This window comes from Lethenteron reissneri, chromosome 12, assembly GCF_015708825.2.
Source record: "Lethenteron reissneri isolate LAM-NWPU_2019-01 chromosome 12, ASM1570882v1, whole genome shotgun sequence".
Taxonomy (NCBI): Eukaryota; Metazoa; Chordata; class Hyperoartia; order Petromyzontiformes; family Petromyzontidae; genus Lethenteron; species Lethenteron reissneri.
This window is the reverse complement of record NC_083790.1, coordinates 9,544,683-9,563,750: the sequence shown is the minus strand read 5'-3', so window position 1 is coordinate 9,563,750 and position 19,068 is coordinate 9,544,683. Positions and strand designations below refer to the sequence as shown.

The following is a 19,068-nucleotide window of genomic DNA, read 5'->3' as shown; positions in this document are numbered from 1 at the left end:
TGGCAACAATTCTTTGGACAGAATTGCAGCGATGAATCGAGAAGGGGAGGGAAGATCGTTACACCCAGGGCTCTTGTGAGGTCACCGAGACAGGGAATTGGAGTGGCACCCAGAGGTCGTGGCCGAGCACGGAAGCCAGACTCTGTGGTTGAAGAGATTGTGAGGGACAGACCTTGAGGGACAGACCTTGGGGGTCGGGTGTGAACTCCCCCACAACAGCTGTGAGATCTGGCAGAAGAAAAGGGGGAACTGTGGCGAGGTGTGCAGTGGCACGAACGGCATTCAAGTTGATTTTGTTGAGCCAGGCGAGATCTCACGAGACCAGCAGGACTCTTCATTTGCAAGTGTGACCGGGTCCTTTAGATTACAAAAGCATACCAAATATGGTCGAAAGTATAGCAATGAAGCAAAGATGATAATGGTGAACTCCTCTTGAGTCCACATCTTGGCTTCCTCCTGCTCGAGTCTCAACCCGATCTCTTTATCAGTGAGTTTATTTTGCTGACTCGCTGTTACGCGTGAACAATTTCTGTGCAGAGTAATTAATTCTGCTTTGTAGGATTTTGGCGTTTGTTCTAATGAGGCTCTGTCAGTGACAAGATGATGGCCCGCTGGTGAAAGGTACTTCCAACTCGGAGCATGCAGGACATGACTTTATAAAATGAGCCTTTTTTCTCGTGGCTCTACTAAGTGTCTCGATTTGGGGGTTCGCATTTCGATTCGAGAATCGAACCTCTTTTTGCCATCGTAATGCATCGAAGCTCCTCTCTCTAGTGGCCGCAGGGTTGACATGAAATGATCGGGGAGCACGTGTGTGAATGGAGAGCAGTTGATCCGCTACATTCGCGATTCAGTGCATTTATCGTGAGCGCAGGAATTCGTTTTTAAATGGGGGTATTTATGCACTTTTATAAGTAATCTCAAAATTTTAAAAAATACTCGATACAAATTCTTGCATGCTAGGAAGATGATGGCCATTGCTTGAAACGTCACCTGTTATATGTTTTCCTGTTAAGGCTACACATGCCGTGTTGTTGATGAACGTGTTGAGTTCTTTCTGTTAATTGTGCACCACATGCCAATGCAGCAAGCAGGCAAGCAATCGTCAGATCATGTTGTCAGAATGAGCAGGGTCGCGCAGTTATGTTGATGTACATCGCGTAAGTGTAAAGCGCTCTGAAAATGAATAAAAAACAATGTTTGTAACAACCTGAGTTACATTGTTTTACTGTAGCATGCACTTCAAAGAGATTTATCATATTTTTTATGGGTTGACAGATTTATTTCCCCCGCCCCCTAGTGTCAAGTGAAGGTCGTGGCAGGACTTTACACCACTTTGTCTAATGAGACAGTGACCGCCGATGTGAACGCTCGCTCATTAAAATCAAGTGACGGCTTAGAAGTGGTGCGGCATGATCCGGCGAGAGATTAAAGCGCGAGTTCACAGACAAGTAAATCACAAATCAATGTTCACGTTAAATATCCGTTCACTCACTCACTCACTCGCTCACGCGAGCGTGCTTTGGTACTCGCAAAAAAGTTATTGTTGGTGAAATTTGATTAAATGTTAATTTGTAGCCAGCAGAATGGCCTCTCTGATGCAACTCGATACAATCAAAACTGGCCCAGGAGTTATTTTTTTTTGAACAACATGAATTAAATGTGATTTCCTTTTCAGCGATGAAACGCAATCGTTCTACCTTCGTAGATATTATTAAAATAGCAAGAAAATTCAAAACATGGTTCCTTCTTCTTAGCACATCAAATGTTACGTGCTATGAAGAAGGACCTTCACCTGAAACGTCACGTGTAATTTTCCTTTTCGGTTCACAGTGTTATTGACGGACGTGTTGAGGTTTTGTTATTATTTTTGCCCTGCTGCCTTTGTAGCAGCACCAAACAATTTAGGAAATTAAAAATATTCGTGATCCACTTTCCGCTCGGACAAAGCGTAATTATTCCTGCGTTCGGATACTGGACTGCAGTACAATTATTTTTCAAAATGATATTTCAGAAGCGAAAGGTGCGCCTTGGGCAGGACACGTCTCCAGATTTGTGCGGTGGCCGGTGGTCGAGACCAGCGTGGGGGTGACAGGCAAAGGAGGGAGGGAACGTTCACGAGGGGTCCCTCCGCCGTGGAGATCCACAGCCTGAGCACAAGAAAGCGGCGGCGACGGCTTTGGGGGGGGGGGGACTTAGACGTCGTCTCCATCCAGCAGTGGATAGATTGTGGCTGTACATTATTTTTAGGATAAATGCCCTCACCCCCCTTCGCCCCCACGGTCGGCGCCCGTCCCCGTCACACGGCCGGCCGTACCGTTGTGCCAGTTTGGGTGGAAGGGGGGGGGGGCTGCTGCCGATGTTGGTTAATGGCAGATTAATTACCCTAATAATGTCCCCTCGCCGGAGCCCGGGAGCCGTAGCTCGCTTGCCGGCCTGATGAGCGAGACAGGCCGACCACCCGCATACAGATTAGCTTCATCTAAAGGTTGCTCTGCGGGAAGTACCGTCAGGGACCCCAGCACACTCCCCCCCCCCTCGCCATGTCTGTCCCCTTCCTGCCAATTAACTGTTTGTGTCATCGGTCGTTGTCGGTGGGTTTTGTGTTGCAGGATTTTAGTTGTAATGACAAAAAATTAAAATAATAATCCACTGCCTTTTGTCAAGCCGCTGAATGAAGCCCCCCCCCCACCACGCCTTGTCAGTCATGGAGATTGTTTGAGTGTCCTTCACCACGCCGGCAAGCGCGGCGTTGGTGAAGGAGGGAAGCAGCCCGGGCTGGTTCGGATTCATCACACACCAGTGATGTTAGCCGTGGTCAGGAGTCGAACTCGGCTCTCCTGGGTGCGTAGTGCATTGAGCTGTCCACTGCGCCGTTGCTTCACGTATAAATAATTAACTCCCCTCTCTTGTTGCATATAAAATGTTGCGATAAAGGGAGTTGGTAAAGCATGATATTCCAGCAAATGTTTTAGCTCGTGTGTCAGCCTGAATGTGTGTTTTTGTGTGCGTGCAAACACGCGTGTGTGTGTGTGTGCGTGCAAACACGCGTGTATTTGTGATGTCACGGCCGCTTGGTGGCAAGTGGCAGTGATGGCAGGTCATAAGATCACTGTGCAGCGCACACTACATCCTGATGCACACAATGTTGGTCCAATTCCTGGCCGTGATGCACAGCGCCCGGTGCCCATGTGGCCATCGAGATCTGTCCTGAGCCCCCGCTAACAGGGCTAGTCGCCTGGTGGTAATTGGCGATTGCTTTCTGAATCTGGCTTGGGCTTCCCCTAGATTGACTCGGACTCGAACATCGGCACTTGTAAATCAACATTCGAGCAAAATAATGCTTGTTGCAGAATTTACAATGCACGGACATTTAATATATCCATACCGTCGCCTGTTTTAATGTGTGCCTTAAATCGGATGGTGGTGGGTAACCCCCCCCCTGTTGCTGCTGTGACCTGCAGGGACTTGTGTGTATGTTCCATGATTTCACACAACCTGACTAGAGTCCAACTTTTGCACCTGGATGTACGTTTGGGCCTCCTGCACGGGGTTTTTGGTGGGAATTCAAAAGTGGCCGGGCGGCACTTGGGTACAAAATTTCCCCCGCACGCCAAAGGGGACCAACTTTATTTGACGTTGCCTCACCGTAATCTGCTGGTTGCTTCGACTTAAATCGGCAAGTCGAGATGTTTGCCCAGGCGCTGTTAACTCGGCCGATCATTACCGTGGACAAACCTATTACACCACGGTTGCGAGATGTTAACTACCTCGCTTGGTATACAGGAGGAGGTCGTGTGCTTGATCCCGACCCTGTGACATCTGTTGTATATTTGGGGTTTGCATGTGTCTCTCCCCTTGGTCGCGTGGAATTTTCTATGGCTCCTTCGGGGTTTCCCTGCACATTTAGAAACACGTGTTTAGAGTATTTGACTGCTGTAAATTCCCACGTGATAAGTCACTTTGTTGAGCTATCATTTGTGGCCAGGTCGCTTCTGAAAAAGAAGCTTATAGTTCAGTGGGCCTTACCTGCTCAATATATAATAGTTTAGTTTAACTCTTTTGTTCTTTTGGTAAAGTCACGTAGAAAGAAAAAGAAAAAAATATATTTAATAATAGGAAAACAAATTAAATAATAGAAAATAGTGTTCTATTATATTCTTGGATCTTTCGGTAAAGTCTCATTATGTTTATTATTTTATTATTTCCCTTCTACGTGACTTTACCGAAAGATCCAAGAATATGAATCCCTGCAGTCACGAAAGCTTTAAATCGAAAAGTGTTCTATTATTTAATTACATTTTTTTTCTACGTGACTTTACCGAAAGAACCAGAGTAATTCCTGCAGTCCCAAAAGTTGAGTTTTAAATAGTTTTCCTAGCCAGACACTCCCATATTTGTGTTCATCTTCTCTCGTGTTATCATCTTGTCAGCAACAGCGGTGACAGGGATGTGGCACGCACACGTCCGTTGATGCCCCCCCCCCCTAATGCCATACATTCTCAACTCCCAACTCTCTCCCCCTTTCCCAGAGGGCATTCCGATGGATCGATTGACAGCGCGGTTGCGGCAGATTTTCAAATTTGCCGAGAGTGTGTGGGGGGTGGTGGGGGTGAGAGACGGATTGGCCCGCCGCGAGTAGCCGATGCGCGTCTGTCTTTATCGTATCGATACCTCCGCTGCCCAGACCACCTCGCTCCACCGGCGTTCCGCTCTCCGAGGCTTTTGATTTACGCTCGCCAAAGCGACGATGCGGTAGCAGCTCGCGAGCCGCGCGGGAATTTACTGCCGACCTCCCCCCGTGCTCGTCTTCCTACTCCCGCGCCACGGGGCTCTGCCGCGGGTTTTGTTTTTCCCCCCTTTGTGTTGCTGTGTTCGTTGATGTTGTCGCCTTTTGTTGAAGCAAGTTTTTGGTCGTTGTGTATACAATGTTGTTTATATGTGCCCTTTTTCGGTTTGTGGTGGCTTGCTACACGCACGCACTGAGCCGTAATGATATTCATAAATATTAATCATGAGCCTAATTAACTTCCGGCCAGGTGGTGTAGTGGTTATAGGGCGCTTGAGTTAACAATATGCACGTTGCAAGTTCAAATCTCGGTCGTGGTTTGACTCAACCTATCATCCCCCCCCCCCCCCCGGGGTAGAAATAACTAGGACCACTTTGTGGCTTGTCGTTAGCATTACCCCGATGAAGAACTGGCCCCTTAACAGTGAAAGTAGTGGAATTTTCCGTTGCCGGCGCAAGACCGCCAGCGGGAATGAGTGCCACAAGTAGCTCCTTCACGCCACTTTGACGTTGGCTTCACAGCCCTTAACGAGGGTGCACGTGGCCCAGGCCAGTGGTTTCGGGGCCCTCGGACCGCGGTGAGGAAACCCACAGAAAAGGGCTGTGAGGTTTCACTCGCCGCGCTTGGCGAAATAATAATAATAATAGTTCAATTTGTAACGCGCGCAAATTTGCAGACGTAGTGGCTGCAACTCAGAGGCGCGGAAAGACGTTGTGCCTGCAACCGTTCTTCGGGACCACGTCGCATTGCCTTCCAAACTGCCAGTGGTACCCAGATTACCGCTTGGGAACCACTGACCCAAGCCGTACATGAACTCCGAAGTGTTATTTAGAATTTATATGCAAAGGGATGATGATCATTTTGAATGCGCTCTTTCAGAAATTGTAGGTATACAGTAAAACCCTGGATTGCGAGTAACTTGTTCTGCGAGTGTTTTGCAAGAAGAGCAAATTTTTTACGTAAATATTAATTGGATAAACGAGCGAGGTCTTGAAATACGAGTAGTACGTGTATACGCTTTGTCTGCCGAGCGTCACGTGATCACAACTGATATACGAGTGCTTTGATATACGAGTGCTTTGGATTACAAACACTTTTCCGGAACGAATTATGCTCGCAATCCAAGGTTTTACTCTATACGTTTTACAAGTATATATTTGTTTGCATTGCATGCAGTGTTAGTGTTTATTTTTTTTGTATTATCGTGTCATTTGGTTTTCATATTTTCTTCTTGTGCTTGTGCTATTGTTTCTTTGCACTCTATTAACTATCCCTTTGTCGAGTAAATTTAAATTTTTGTTACATTATTTGTGCCTTTCTGGCACACATCTGCTCTTTGCTAAAGACAATGAGTTTATTTTAACATTGATATTTTACATTTCTACGGCGATCAGATATACCTGACTTTCTAGGGCACTTTAAACTAAATATTCATCAATGGAAATATGTTCTTACGCTGACGATACAATAACAATTAAACTGCGCACGTAAATACTTGAGAATTTATAACCTTTGTAATTTACAGACTAACGTTAACGCATCGACTGACTAACAGAGAACTCTACACGCTACAAACGAGAAGGAATGGACGAGTAACTTCACAAATGAAACCCGTGAATCGGGAAGGAAAAAAACCCATTTGATTCCCTAATCAAATCTCGACCCTGAATCGTAAGGACTAATTTAACCATCGGGGCAAATAATCGTCACTTGTCGGCTGGACTGAGCTCGTTGAGCAAGAATCGCCGATCGTGCCAGCGTCCTTACGAGGCTGCTCACAGCCAGCGGTGAGAATATCCATCCAAGGGTATAGCAACTTACGCTGGCACGGCCGATTTTTGTTTTTGGTTCTCTCAAAGAGTAAACACGCGAGCACTGTTTTGATTAATGCGTGCAGATGTCGATGCGGGCAGGACACACCATCTATTTCGCCGTTCCTGCCTTTTCTGCAGTTTAAACTCTGTGGGTAATTATAGGCAGATGGTCTGGAGTTTTGCGCTGCAGCCTTGCTGGAAGGTCAGGATGTCGTTGAGCCGCCGCCGTGATGCACAGCCTAGGTGCGCGTGATTGAATGCCGGTTCATCCAATCCCTTGGTTGATGCCTATGGATTGCTGCTCATTTGTTTTGGTTTTGGACACTTGTATACGTTCGCGTTTGTCTTTGTGTGCGTGTGCACCTCGCGTCGGGGAGCGTTGGCGTAGCGGCCCAGCGACGCGAGTTCGATTCCCGCTCGCGGCCAACACCGGTTACGATTATCTGAACTGGTTCTGGGCCTCCCCTAAGTGGACTCGGCCTCAAATGAGTACCTGGTGCGGTGTGTAAACATCGCCGCTTTAGAGACAAAGGCCGCTGAGCATGGTGGTGGTCACCGACCCCCTTCGTGTGTCGTGCCGGCCTTCATAGGTGCTCGCTAACAGAACTTGCCCCAACAGTCTGTTAGGGCTATATGGGGTATCTTTGTCTGTTTGCGCACCTCGCATGGCACAAGTGCCACTTAGTTACAAACCCAGGGGCCTGGCTGCGAGTCCAAGGTATGGCGAATATTGGTGGACAGTCTGAACCTTGAGCCAGTCCAGGGCCTACCCCTAGGTTTGCTCAGCCTTAAGTGAGTAGCTGGTTTGATGTGTAAACATAGGCACTGGTGAGTCCAGGGTGGCCGGGCGTGGTGCCGACCACACCATCCCCTTCATAGGTACTCGCTCGCAGCACGAAGGCTAAAAGGGGGATTCTTTGTCTTTTTGTGCAATGGGAGTGGTGGTGCTGTGGTTCGTAGACTGCGCTGCGTATAATCGGCGCCTGCCGCTGTACGTGCTCTAAAGTAAACCTGCACCTATTCGCTCCCTGGTGATTCGCCAAACCACCGCGACTCCGGTTGTGATTAAGTTATTTATTTTCTTGCAGCGTCTCGTTTGTATTGCTTCTCGTTTGTAGAGTCATTCACACCATTATTCTACGACTTTCGTGAGCGTACGATTTGCACACGATTAACATCCAATTTGCGTACACTGTAGTCAACCATTCTGGTACGATTCGGTGTCTGTTATCCTAAGCATGGGAATTAATTTAAATCTCATAGATACATCGGTACATGTTGTACCAGGTGTCGGTCATGGGGGTCGTTCGACCATACTTCATCACGCTGGTGAGCGTGGTTTTGATAAAGTTTTGGGGGCCCTGGACCGATTCAGATATCACTTGCCACTGATAATAGCCATGGCCGAGAATCGGATTCGAGTCGCGACGTTTATCGCTGCAATGGACTCATCACTGCGCCACCCGTCCTGAGTAAATAAAGAACCGACTTTGCGACCAATGTTATATTCATAATAAAGGTTTTTTGGATGAGACCGCTTAAATATAAACGTGTCGTTAACCCACCAGCACCCGACACAACCAATTAGTAAGGTTTGTCACGTGTTACAAAGCGTGCCAATTAGTTACTAATTCAGCACATCGAGTGTGATGGCGAGTAAACCCACGACATTTACAATCGAGTACGGCGTTTCGCTATTCATTACAACCGGCTTCATCAAAAGATCGGAAGCAGGAAGACTTCTTCACAATTCTGGCAAATCGCCTGATGAAGATGTTTGTAATCACCAGCTAAACGTTGTTCTCAGTTGTAAATGTCATGGGTTTACTCGCCATCGCACCGATGTGCTGAAGTGATAGCTAATTGACACGTTTTTGTCACGTGACAAACCTTACTCATTGGCCGTGTTGGGTGGTGGTGGGTTATCGACACATTAAATATTGACGCGATGAAACCCAAAAACCTTGATTATGACAGGCACTGCTGTTATTCATCACAAAGATTGGGAAGTCGGAGCACTGGTGGACCATTCCTGGTGCCAATGTAAGGATTTTTCTTTTTTTTTACAAAGTCCACAAACAGCGGGAGTTGTCACTTGCACTCAGGAAGCCGCCGAGCTCTCCCCGTGGGGAGCGGATGGGTCACGGTCGTTTCACAGACACTTCCTGCCGCCCCCCCCCCTCCTCCTGCCATTGTTTCTCCCGCCACGACACTCCCGCCGCCAAATGGCCATTTCCGCTGGATCTGTCGCGGCCGTGCCGTTTGTTTTGAGAGCGGGACCGCTGAATAATTTAGGCCAGGCTCGTCGTGTTCGGGGCGTCGGCCTTCTGGGACGGTTCGAGATGTGACACCTGAAAAAACTCCCCGGCTGTAGTCAAAGTCGGCCGTCGATACTCCTTGCCGTATATATTCAGGGTTAGGGGGCCAAGGTCAAGAGGTCACAATCAGCTAAAGAGGTAATTACTTCTTTACCTGATTCTGACCTTTTGACCTCGGCACCGACTACGATTATAATTGTAGCCGGTGCCGATGCTGTCGCCGTACCTCGCCGTCGCTGCCTTCCCTCTGCCAGATCTGAACAGTTGTTGACGCCTGACCTGCGGTGGATGCCACTGCTGTGCCAGTCGCGCTAGCACCGCCTTCCTCTCTCGATGGAATTCTCACGCTGGTGGTTGGAGTCGAGAACAACCGGTGTGTCCGCGCCCACGCAAGCGCTGGCCTGTGCTCCTCTGTGTTTGTGGCCCTGAGCCGCCGGTGTTAGCCGCGCATTCCTACGGAAAAGGTCGACGAAGAAAATGGGACAAAAGCTGAACGGCGCAAAGAAGCACGGGGAGGTTGCGTGCTTGGAATTGCGCCGAGTTGGCTGTAAGAGGAAGAGACGGACCGGAGAGCACACGCAGGTTACCGACGTCGGATTGACTCCAAAGAAAAGAAAGTATGGTGGGTTGGGCAGCCAACGCCGCCAAGAGGAAAGATTTGACCGGTGGTCGTGTCGAATTACTGGGTGGCGGCAAAAGGAGAGAACGTATCTGAGAAGACTTGCTCCGCGGAGATGGAGCAGTGAAAACTGCGCACGTGTGTAAGTACCAGATGTACGGTGCATCGCAGAATCATTGAGGAACAGCTTCCACAGGTCTTCATCCAGCATTGCTCATGGCTGATGGTGATTCCTATGGGAGAGGCGAGTAATTCTTATAAAATAAAAAAATATTTAGTTCATCAACCTATTGGCTTTTTACAGTTGTATTATCAAGCAACATTTGTTTAGGCAAGCAATGTCTGAACTGCCATCTGCATCCCTCATGGTCCAGTGCTGCAAGCTAACTATTTTTTTGATATTACCAGGTAGCTTTTTTTGTGACGCGATCTGGCCACATTATAGCCCAACGAAGTGGCTTATCGTTTGCCAATTTATAGCAGGTAATTAAACGAAACGCATGATTTAAAATCTGGAGGGAAAAACCTGACGACCTGAAGAAAAATCCACGCGGGGAGAACATGCAAACTCCAATTATACAGCAGGCGTCATTGTCGGTATCGAACCCATGACCACGAATCCACGACCTCTTGTATACCAGGCAAGGTAGTAAACATCTCGCCACCGCAGCGCCCCCTTCTGCCATCCATCTAACTCCTGCGCATGAGCTGATCTCATTGCTCCGTCTCCGTAGTGGTCATCCTCTCGTACATCCTTTCCCTCAATTGGCTGCCTTTGTGTTCACCAGCCTCGTCCTTCAGCCAACATTATTGGGATCTCCTTGGTAAAACAAAGAATTGGCCTCCACTGGTAGAAATGGTGGCTGTTGAACTAAGCCATCATTTGAATAACACGCCATCAGGTTTCATGGGCTGCCGTGGAACTGTGTCTGCATTCCAGGTCGCTTTTGAAAAAGGAGCTAATAGCTCATTGGGCCTGACCTGGTAAGATTAAACATAGTTTAGTTTGATTAATATAGGTACATATTTTATGCAATTCTTTTCGTATTTTTGTTTTGTTGTAACATTCTGACCAGCCCCGACTGAACATCTGTGAAAAAAGAGCTTTGTAACTCAATGGATTCATTCGGTTTAAATAAATATTTCGATTCTGAATTTCTAGTCAGCTGTGTATTAGCACTGAACAATAGTGGCCTGTTTGCTTCTCTGCTGCACGGCAGGTCAACAGCACAATGCACAGACGTCGTGCAGTACATTGTTCCGGACTCTTAATGCTGCTGCTTGTGCGCCGCAACCTCTCTAAGTCAGCCGTGCAAACGGCGACGAACGCTTGATGTTCGTCGCACAGCATGGTAGCACGCTCCCAGATGCAAAACTGCATCAACGCACATCGTGCAGCGTAACATTCCAGACCCTTGCGGCCGTGCCTCTTGCCGGTCGCGTCTTGCCACGCTTCCCCTCTCCCCCCACTCAAGGGGATTGGGAGTGGTTGGCGGTGATCCTTTTGGCTAAGTTGATCTCGGTGTCACCCAGGGGGTCTGCCCGAGGCTAGTGACAAGCGCCGCTCCCCCTGCAGTCGCGTGCTCGGTCCCCTCCTTTTCTCGTTATCCCCCCCACCACCCATCTCGCTTACCCCTGCCCGTCGCGTCCTGCCACGGCACGCGACGCAGGCAGGCGGGCGTTGTCGTCGTACTCAAGAGGTGAAAGTTCTACGCGCGCGACCGCATCGTCCCCCTGTCGTTGCGCAGCTCGGTCGCGAGCTGTCGGCTCTGAAATATTTGTGTCTCCCTCCTGTCGTTGAAATGCTATTGTGGACACTCGTCCCAAAGTGGGAAGTTGTGTTGTCTTTTTGTTGTTGTCGTTGTTGTCCCATTTGTTTGTAATTCCGTCCCTCTGGTACGCCGTTTGTGGTGCGTTTTTTGGAGTACCTGGTGCGGTGTGTAAACATCGCCACTGGGGAGACAAAGGTGGCTGGGCGTGTTGCTGACCACCCACCTCCTCGTGTGCCGTGCCGGCCTTAATAGGAGGTCGCAAATAGCAGTTGCCCCAAAAGTCAGTTCAGGTTATATGGGGGATCTTTGTCTTTGTATAGCATTACTGACAATGGGAAATTATTTAGGTTGGGTTATATTTTCCGGGGCGTCTTATTTCCTGAACTCACTGGGAAGCTGAAACAATAAGTATTGGAACGTTTAAATGCCGATACGCTTTTACAATTTAATTTGGTTGGCTGTGTCTTGCGACACAGATCTGGCCAAATCATTACGTGGCCTTACCAAAAATGTAATTGTGAATCGTAATGTTGGCTGCAAGGACCTACATGTTAAAGAATAACATTTATCATTTACAGCCCTTGGTCAATCCACCACTGGATGAACACCTCCCCACTAAATGTAGGTTGTGGGAGCTGTTTAACCATACTTTAGCATGCTGCTCAGTACAGGTTCGTAGATGGTGGGGGGGAGGGCCCCAAGTTCAGATGTCAGGGGTCGCCACGGGGATGCGATGTTATCTCCCTTACCTGGTATGCAGGAGGTCGTGGGTTCGATCCTGACCCTGACAACAATGCCTGTTGTATATTTGAACCTTATGGCGGGACACCGGGGTCCTGAATGAACGGAAGCCAAAATAGCAATTAATTAATTAATTTTTGCCGACTCGTCTCACCGCGCACATAAACGCCGCGACCCACCTGGCGCGGTCCATTCTGTTGTCGTGTCGTCCAAGCGCAGCGGCGAGGACTAATGCGCAGAAGAAACAATACTTTGATTAGCGCATCGTGTAGAGCTCGTCGAGAGGAATAGATTGCCGTATCGCTCGCCTTCAACAGATGTATAATGACGTCGCAACACAGTTTATGCGAGAGCCGGGGGCTTATGGGACCCCGGGGTCCCGCCATAAGGTTAATTTGTAGTTCCGTGTGTTATCGCTCTTCCCGTGGTTGCGCAGATTTTTCTCTGGGGCCCTCCGATTGGGCACCTCTCCGCATTTAGAAACAACACCAATTCCCACGCGTGACGATGATATCGGCCACTTCGGTGAGCTGTCATGTGTGGCCTTGTCGCCTCTGCAAAAGGGCTGATATCTCCATTGCTTTAACATAGTTTAGTTTGAGTTTCGATGTCTCTCGCCAGTGATGTTAGCCACGTTGGGTAATCAAACTCGGGGCGGTTTGGGATCGGAGTGCAGTTTCCGCATCACAGCTGCACCGCCATTTCGCGCCGATTGATCGGGAAATGGAATTAAGTTTTTGATGCGGCGTGTGGAGCATGCCTGGATTTTGCAGGAAGACTCCGTGACGTTACACAAAGCACTCCTCTCAGCGTTAGCGAGGAGCCGCTTACTGAAGGACTGCAACCAGGGTCTAACAATGCTCTTTGGGAGCAATTGCCACAGTGAAAATGATGTGTGTACTAACTCTAATGCTGAGAAAGGAGGGTAATTAAATTTATTAGCTTTTATCAAAATGGCTTTCAATTTCAAAGCCTTTCCACCTCTGTCTTGCTGCTATGTCAATCGCAAAAAAAAAATAATCATCTCACCTCGAGACAAGTAATTAATATTTAAATGAAAAAGGCAAACCTCTCTTGCGTTGATACGGGCAGCGTGCGCAAGAATATTTTTGCGTGAAGAACAAAAGCTCAATGGGCGGGAGGGGGGGGGTAACGGCGTGCGTAATTACGAGCCTTCACATTTTGCCGGTGAGAAGCCGGCGAAGTCGAGCGAAGAGGTGTGCGTCGACGGCATCGCCACTAGCTCGCAAGCGTGAGATAAAGAGGAGGAGGCGGCCCCTGTAATTGCTTGTCGTGCCATTTGCTGGCACTGACTTTTTTTTTTGACCTGGTGGCTTTCGCCGGGCTTTTGTGCACGTTTCACGGCACCTTTTTGTCAATCCGCTGCTGGATTTGAGCGAGAAGCCTCAACGACACAACCGCGGGGTCGTGCTGGGTTATTTGACCGTACTTCGCCATGCCGGTCGGTGCAGATTGGTGAAGGCGGGGGCGAGCCTGGGCATGGGAGCCTAGAGGTACAGTCCAGCGACGGTCGTGTTATACTGCCGTCTGCTGACAATGTAGCGCTGCAGTCCAGTGAACCTGTAGAATACCTTAGTGGTCACTCGTACAAGCATTGTCGAGGCTCAAACCCTACGTAGATTTTTACTTCTGATGAGACTGGGCATAAAAGCTGGGCAGGACCCTCCCGGCAAATGAGTCACGAGACTTGGTGGTGAGGTTTTGCTGGGTTGACGAGTGTAAGAACAACAGTAATGGTAATAATAATAGTTCTAACAGAAATCTGCAGTGATGTGGTCACTGGCCCAATGAGCTTTTGCCTGCTTCCCGAATGAAAGTGATTGATCGATTGTTTGCACTCTGTTGGTTTTATTCAACAGGCAAGACTCGGCTCCTCTCCCGGCGTTGCCCAGCAGGTTCGATGCCCGGTTAGACACCAGCTATCAGAGCCAAGCCATCTACACGTCCGCCATGTCAGGTTGGTACAGATAAGAATCCACTTTTTTCTCTGCACACACACAAATATAATGCTCCCTCGTTGAAGCATGTAGACTGTTAGTGAGCACCGTCTCAGGCTGGAACACCTGAAGACAGTGTTCATTGCAAGGCCCGCGGGCCTCTGGTGGCCCCTGGTGGCCTTTAGTGCGGCCCCTAACGTGCGGCCCCCGATGATACACACAACGAGTGAAGACACCTCTTGCAGGGCGGTGTGGCGGCCCTCACAGAGAAAGTGGCCCTCTTTAGAAAATTAGTGAAGAACACTGCCTCAATAAGTGGCCGCTCGGCTCAAGGGTCGGAGCACAGAACTCACGGGGAGATGGTTTCAGAGCGCAATGCCACTGCTTCCCACTGCAACAGGTAACTGGCCTGGACGGGTGAGGGTTTGAACAGGTGAGAGCCTGAAGAGGTGAGAACGTGGATAGGTGAGGGCCTGGATATGTAAGGGCCTGGACAGGTGAGAGTCTGGATAGGTGAGGGCCTGGACAGGTGAGAGCCTGGATAGGTGAGGGCCTGGACAGGTGAGAGCCTGGATAGGTGAGGGCCTGGACAGGTGAGAGCCTGGATAGGTGAGGGCCTGGATAGGTGAGGGCCTGGATAGGTGAGGGCCTGGATAGGTAAGAGCCTGGATAGGTGAGGGCCTGGACAGGTGAGAGCCTGGATAGGTGAGGGCCTGGATAGGTGAGGGCCTGGATAGGTCAGAGCCTGAATAGGTGGGAACCTGGATAGGTGAGAGCCTGGATAGGTGAGGGCTAGGTTAGGGTGAGGGCCTGGATAGGTGAGGGCTAGGTTAGGGTGAGGGCTTGGATAGGGTGAAGGCCTGGATAGGTCAAAGCCTGAATAGGTGAGAACCTGGACAGGTGGGAGCCTGGATGGGTAAGGGCCTGGAAAAGAGAGAGCCTGGACAAGGGAAGGCCCTGAACAGGTGAGCTGCTGCTTGAAGGTGGATGGTGATTGGATGCAGCGAATGTGAAACGGGGAGAGAGTTCCAGACGATGGGTGCCGCTACGGAGGAGCGCCTCTCAGCCAGGACGGTGCTGGTTATGGCTACGTTGAGCCGGGTTGTTAGACGCGCTCCGTAGGACGTGAGAAGGGGGGGGTGGGGAGGTATGGCGCGGGAGACCTTAAGCCAGAGCTCGGTCTGTAAAAAAAAGCTAATTTTTTGAATGCAGGACCCTCCTGAAAAAGCATCTTGAGACTCTGTGATTATTCCCTGAATCCTGGTGAATAACTGAGAATGTGGTAGGTGGGGGAGATACTCAATTGGAATTTGACATCGAGGTGTGGGGGGGGGCAGGTGGGGGGGCAGGGGGGGGTGGGCGGATGTTGAGGGGGGGTGTAAATGAGGCCAGCATTCGCCTCCTGTGACCTTTATATATATTTTTTTGAAGAGTCTCATTCTCAAAACTTTTTGACGGCTACTCCCACTTGGGCGTTGGGTTTAGCGTAAAGGTTAATGGCACGTGGGGAAATTGCACCGGGCGAAGCTTCCACGGAAGGTGCCCTAATTTACATGTGCAGCGCGCTTTTGTCCAACAGGTAATCTCGCACGGAATGTAATGCCGCCGCCGCCACCGCCTAGGAATATTGTAGATTGTCCCTTCGCACGATCTATCGCGGGCCCACGGTAATGGGCTTTAAAAAAAAAATCCACGGCAAGCCGTGTGACGTTTCATAAAATTCTACCCGCGCCATCACCCGATTGTTTGCAACGTGCGCGTTTCTCCTCCTCCGTGAGTGCGTGCGTGCGTGCCAGGTTTGTAAATGTAACCTCATCGGGGGGTTTTTTGGGGGCCGATTTCAACTTCATTGGAAGAAACGCCGCCTCGCTGAACGTGTTTGTTTCACGCTGTTACTCGTTGGTTTTCTTCGAGCAGCTGAGCTTGCGATTTGGTGGCATGGCGCAGTAGCTGTTCGCCAGACTTGACGTCTCCTCTGCTGCACCTAGTTAGCGGTTGGCTTCGTACGATGCGAAAGAAGTTTAACATACGTACATAATTGTTTGACATTTACCTAGCTTTGAATTAAATATTTTTTTTTTGCGTTAAGCCCCCACCGAAGGGTGGTGATGTCTCTTTTGTCAAGAGGGTCCTGCATTGGGATCTTGGGAATCCTAGGATCTTGGGGAGACTCTACAGAATCCTAACTGTACCGTGTTTAAATAAAGGTATCATTTAACATTTAAATAATGATTATAATGAGACCGCAGGTCGTACCGCACAGTTGAAATTGCTGGCAGCGCTGGCCGTATGACAAACCTTGTGCGTTGACACGACCGGCACAGTTTCACCAGTGTCTCTGGGCCCAGAAGACCTGGACCCGGTTTCCGGCAGATGTTCCGGATCTATCCTTGAATCTGAGCCAGTTTTGCAAAAGACTGTAAGTATTGTTATTCCAAAGAGCTTACTCTGTGTGTGATCGGTGTGGCGCATTCGTGATGGACCGGACGAGTAACAGTGCGCAAAAACAAATCTTCAGACTCGCTCAAGTTTTTGTTAACCGCAAAAATCTTGAGACATCTTCAATAGCGGCGCGCACAACAGAGGCACCTTAAGCGATCGCATTTGATACGACGACGCGCATCGCCAGCGCCACGGCCGGGCGCGTGCAGGCCTAACCCGGAGCAGACTCTTGCAGTAAAATCTTCCACGCTGCCAAGCGTGAGTGGAGGTTTATAGACCCAAACTTCTGTGGTAATTGTTTTATTAATGCAATTAAGCCTTTGTAGACACCCCGTGTCCTTCATCGAGCGAAATAGGAGGCGGCCCATCAGCTCGAAAACACGCTTAGAACGACGACCCCTCACGTTTTTTAAACGAACATTTTTGAACGGTAAATTACTGCCATTGCCTGAAACTCGTTACTATGATTCGTCACATCCAAGGGGACGTTCGCCAAGGAGATGGGCGATTTATTAATTCCACGTGCTGGGTGCATTGTTGAAATGCAGGATCGTTGCGGAGGTGGGGATTGGGGTTGGCGGCGGCTTCATCCAGCAGTGGATCGACCGTGGCTGCTGCTGATGATGATGTTACCCATTATTCACTCAGTCTCTTCTCAGACCGGGATTAATGCGGCATTGTGAGCGAAGCGTGAGATCGTGTCTTCTCCTAACCACCAGCTTGTTTTCTCGGTTTTTTTTTTCCGTGCGAAGGCGGCCACTTTAAAGCTATTAGCGCTGGAGATTTGATTTTGCAGGAGCCGCAACTAGGCATTATTGCCCAGCTTGCGGTGCTAAATTTATAGCGATAGGTCTTGTAATTAATGAGCCCGTCAAGCTAGATGTATATGCAGTGTACCCTCGGCCCCTGGTTGTGCGTACAGCCTTGCTTGGTTTCCAATTAGCATTGTGCTCAAATAAGTGCTGTTTATCTTGGTGAAAGAAGGGTTTGCAATGTTGATAGGATCGATGCAAAATATCTTTCTCCTGAATTAAAAACATTATCACGGCACGTATATTTAAACGTCTTTGACAAGTTTTTTAAATGCATGTACGGACACGCTGAAATTAAATGTGGATAAACCTGCGTTGATTAGTTGTGGTGAGGTGTGATAAACCAACCTTCGTGACCAACACGACATGCTGAGGCCTTCACCCAGGAGTAGATTGGCACAGGCCTCTCGGTCAAACTGGGCCGGCTGCCTCAACGGGAGTGAGCGGCTGGCGGTCGGAAGTTTGCGACCCCAAATGCTGCTTGCGCATCGACTCAGTCCATCTTCCCTCAAGGGCGAATAAAATAGGTACCACTTTGTGTGGGGGAAATCGACAGTGGTTGTCCGCTGGAGAGATTCGCCCTCACCCGAGGAAAATGGAATTTCCATCCCTGCTTCAGGGTTTGTAAACGTGAGATCATCACTGCCTCTGCTCACTTCAGCAGGAAATCATTTACTTTTTTGCAAAGTAAAAAAAACAATGTTTTCTGCCTCAATTGGTTTCCTAGTGGCCGAGAGATATTCAAGTGCGGCCAAACTGCCACTGGGCAGTGCTTGCCGCAGGCTTGGTACCGCTGGTAATAATGTGTGCATGTTCATAGGTGCACACAGCAGGCGCCGGGGGTGCCTGCAAACAACATCGGTTTCATCCGCAAGAATGCGAGTGCCTAATTAAATAAACGGATTATTTGAATTTAACAATTAGCCAATGTTTCTGGGGCTGTAAGTGGTCGGAGAAATGAGGAAAAATGCCACCAAGGCCCGAAATATACCACCCAAAACTAATCGCTTAATTTTTTAACTTTAATTGAGCGGCACTGAATTTGAATCGCTTGCGAACGCGTTGCCGGGTGTCTGGCGTTCCACCGCGGGTTGATGCCCCTTTCATTAGTTTGACTCGGTGGGCAGTAGCTGCGTTATCCTCTTTAGCTTCGCCCAGCAACGCTCGTTTGGCAACGGGTTTCTCCTCGAGGCGGCCGAGCGTTCATAAACGCTCGCTGTGGGTCCATCTGCTGTTGAAGCAAAGGCATAACCGAGAGGGCCGAGCCTTGTCGCGCCGCGCTCTGTTAGCGTCGCCCCCCCCCCCCCCCCCCCCAGTCGAGCCCCGCAAATGAGCAGCCATCGAAGGAGCAATTTAATTGTCATCGTCATCATCATCATCTTTCCCTTTCATCACCTCATAAGCGACGATGGAGCCGAGTGAATTTCTGCCACGTCTTTCTCTCTCTCTCTCTTCAGCCAGTTTCAATTCTTCAAACAAACTCTTCATCCACCTAGTTTACTGTCTTCCCCTACTCCTGGTCCCTTCCACTTTTCAGTGAATTGCCAAGTGCAGGCTCTTGTCCAGAATGATTCTCGTAACTTGTCCGAACGCCCTTTGGCTTCGTCACTCATAACTGTTTTCCTGTGTTTGTCGTTTTTCAGTCGCTGTGGTCTCTTGGGAATTAATGAATACTTTATTAAGCCAAGCTAGACCCCACCGCGCCATCCGTGTGGACGTTTTGAGTTGTGCGCCCCGTCATATGAGCGCGCGTGTCCCATGCCTTCTGCTGCCCTCGTTGACAAAAGGAATTTGTCAACCAT

The 19,068-nt window shown here is 49.3% G+C and overlaps 2 protein-coding genes across 7 annotated transcripts in view; both read left to right on the top strand.

Annotated features, from left to right (window-relative positions):
* Window positions 1–19,068, top strand: part of LOC133341875 (pre-B-cell leukemia transcription factor 1-like) — an 801,687-nt gene that overhangs the window by 383,050 nt on the left and 399,569 nt on the right. The gene's annotated exons all lie outside the window — the stretch shown is intronic.
* Window positions 1–19,068, top strand: part of MVB12B (multivesicular body subunit 12B) — a 116,980-nt gene that overhangs the window by 42,088 nt on the left and 55,824 nt on the right. For all 6 annotated transcript variants that reach the window (XM_061550681.1, XM_061550679.1, XM_061550683.1 and 3 more), the window contains one exon: window positions 13,935–14,032. In XM_061550681.1, the coding sequence (XP_061406665.1) occupies window positions 13,935–14,032 (98 nt within the window). The remainder of the gene's footprint in view (window positions 1–13,934; window positions 14,033–19,068) is intronic.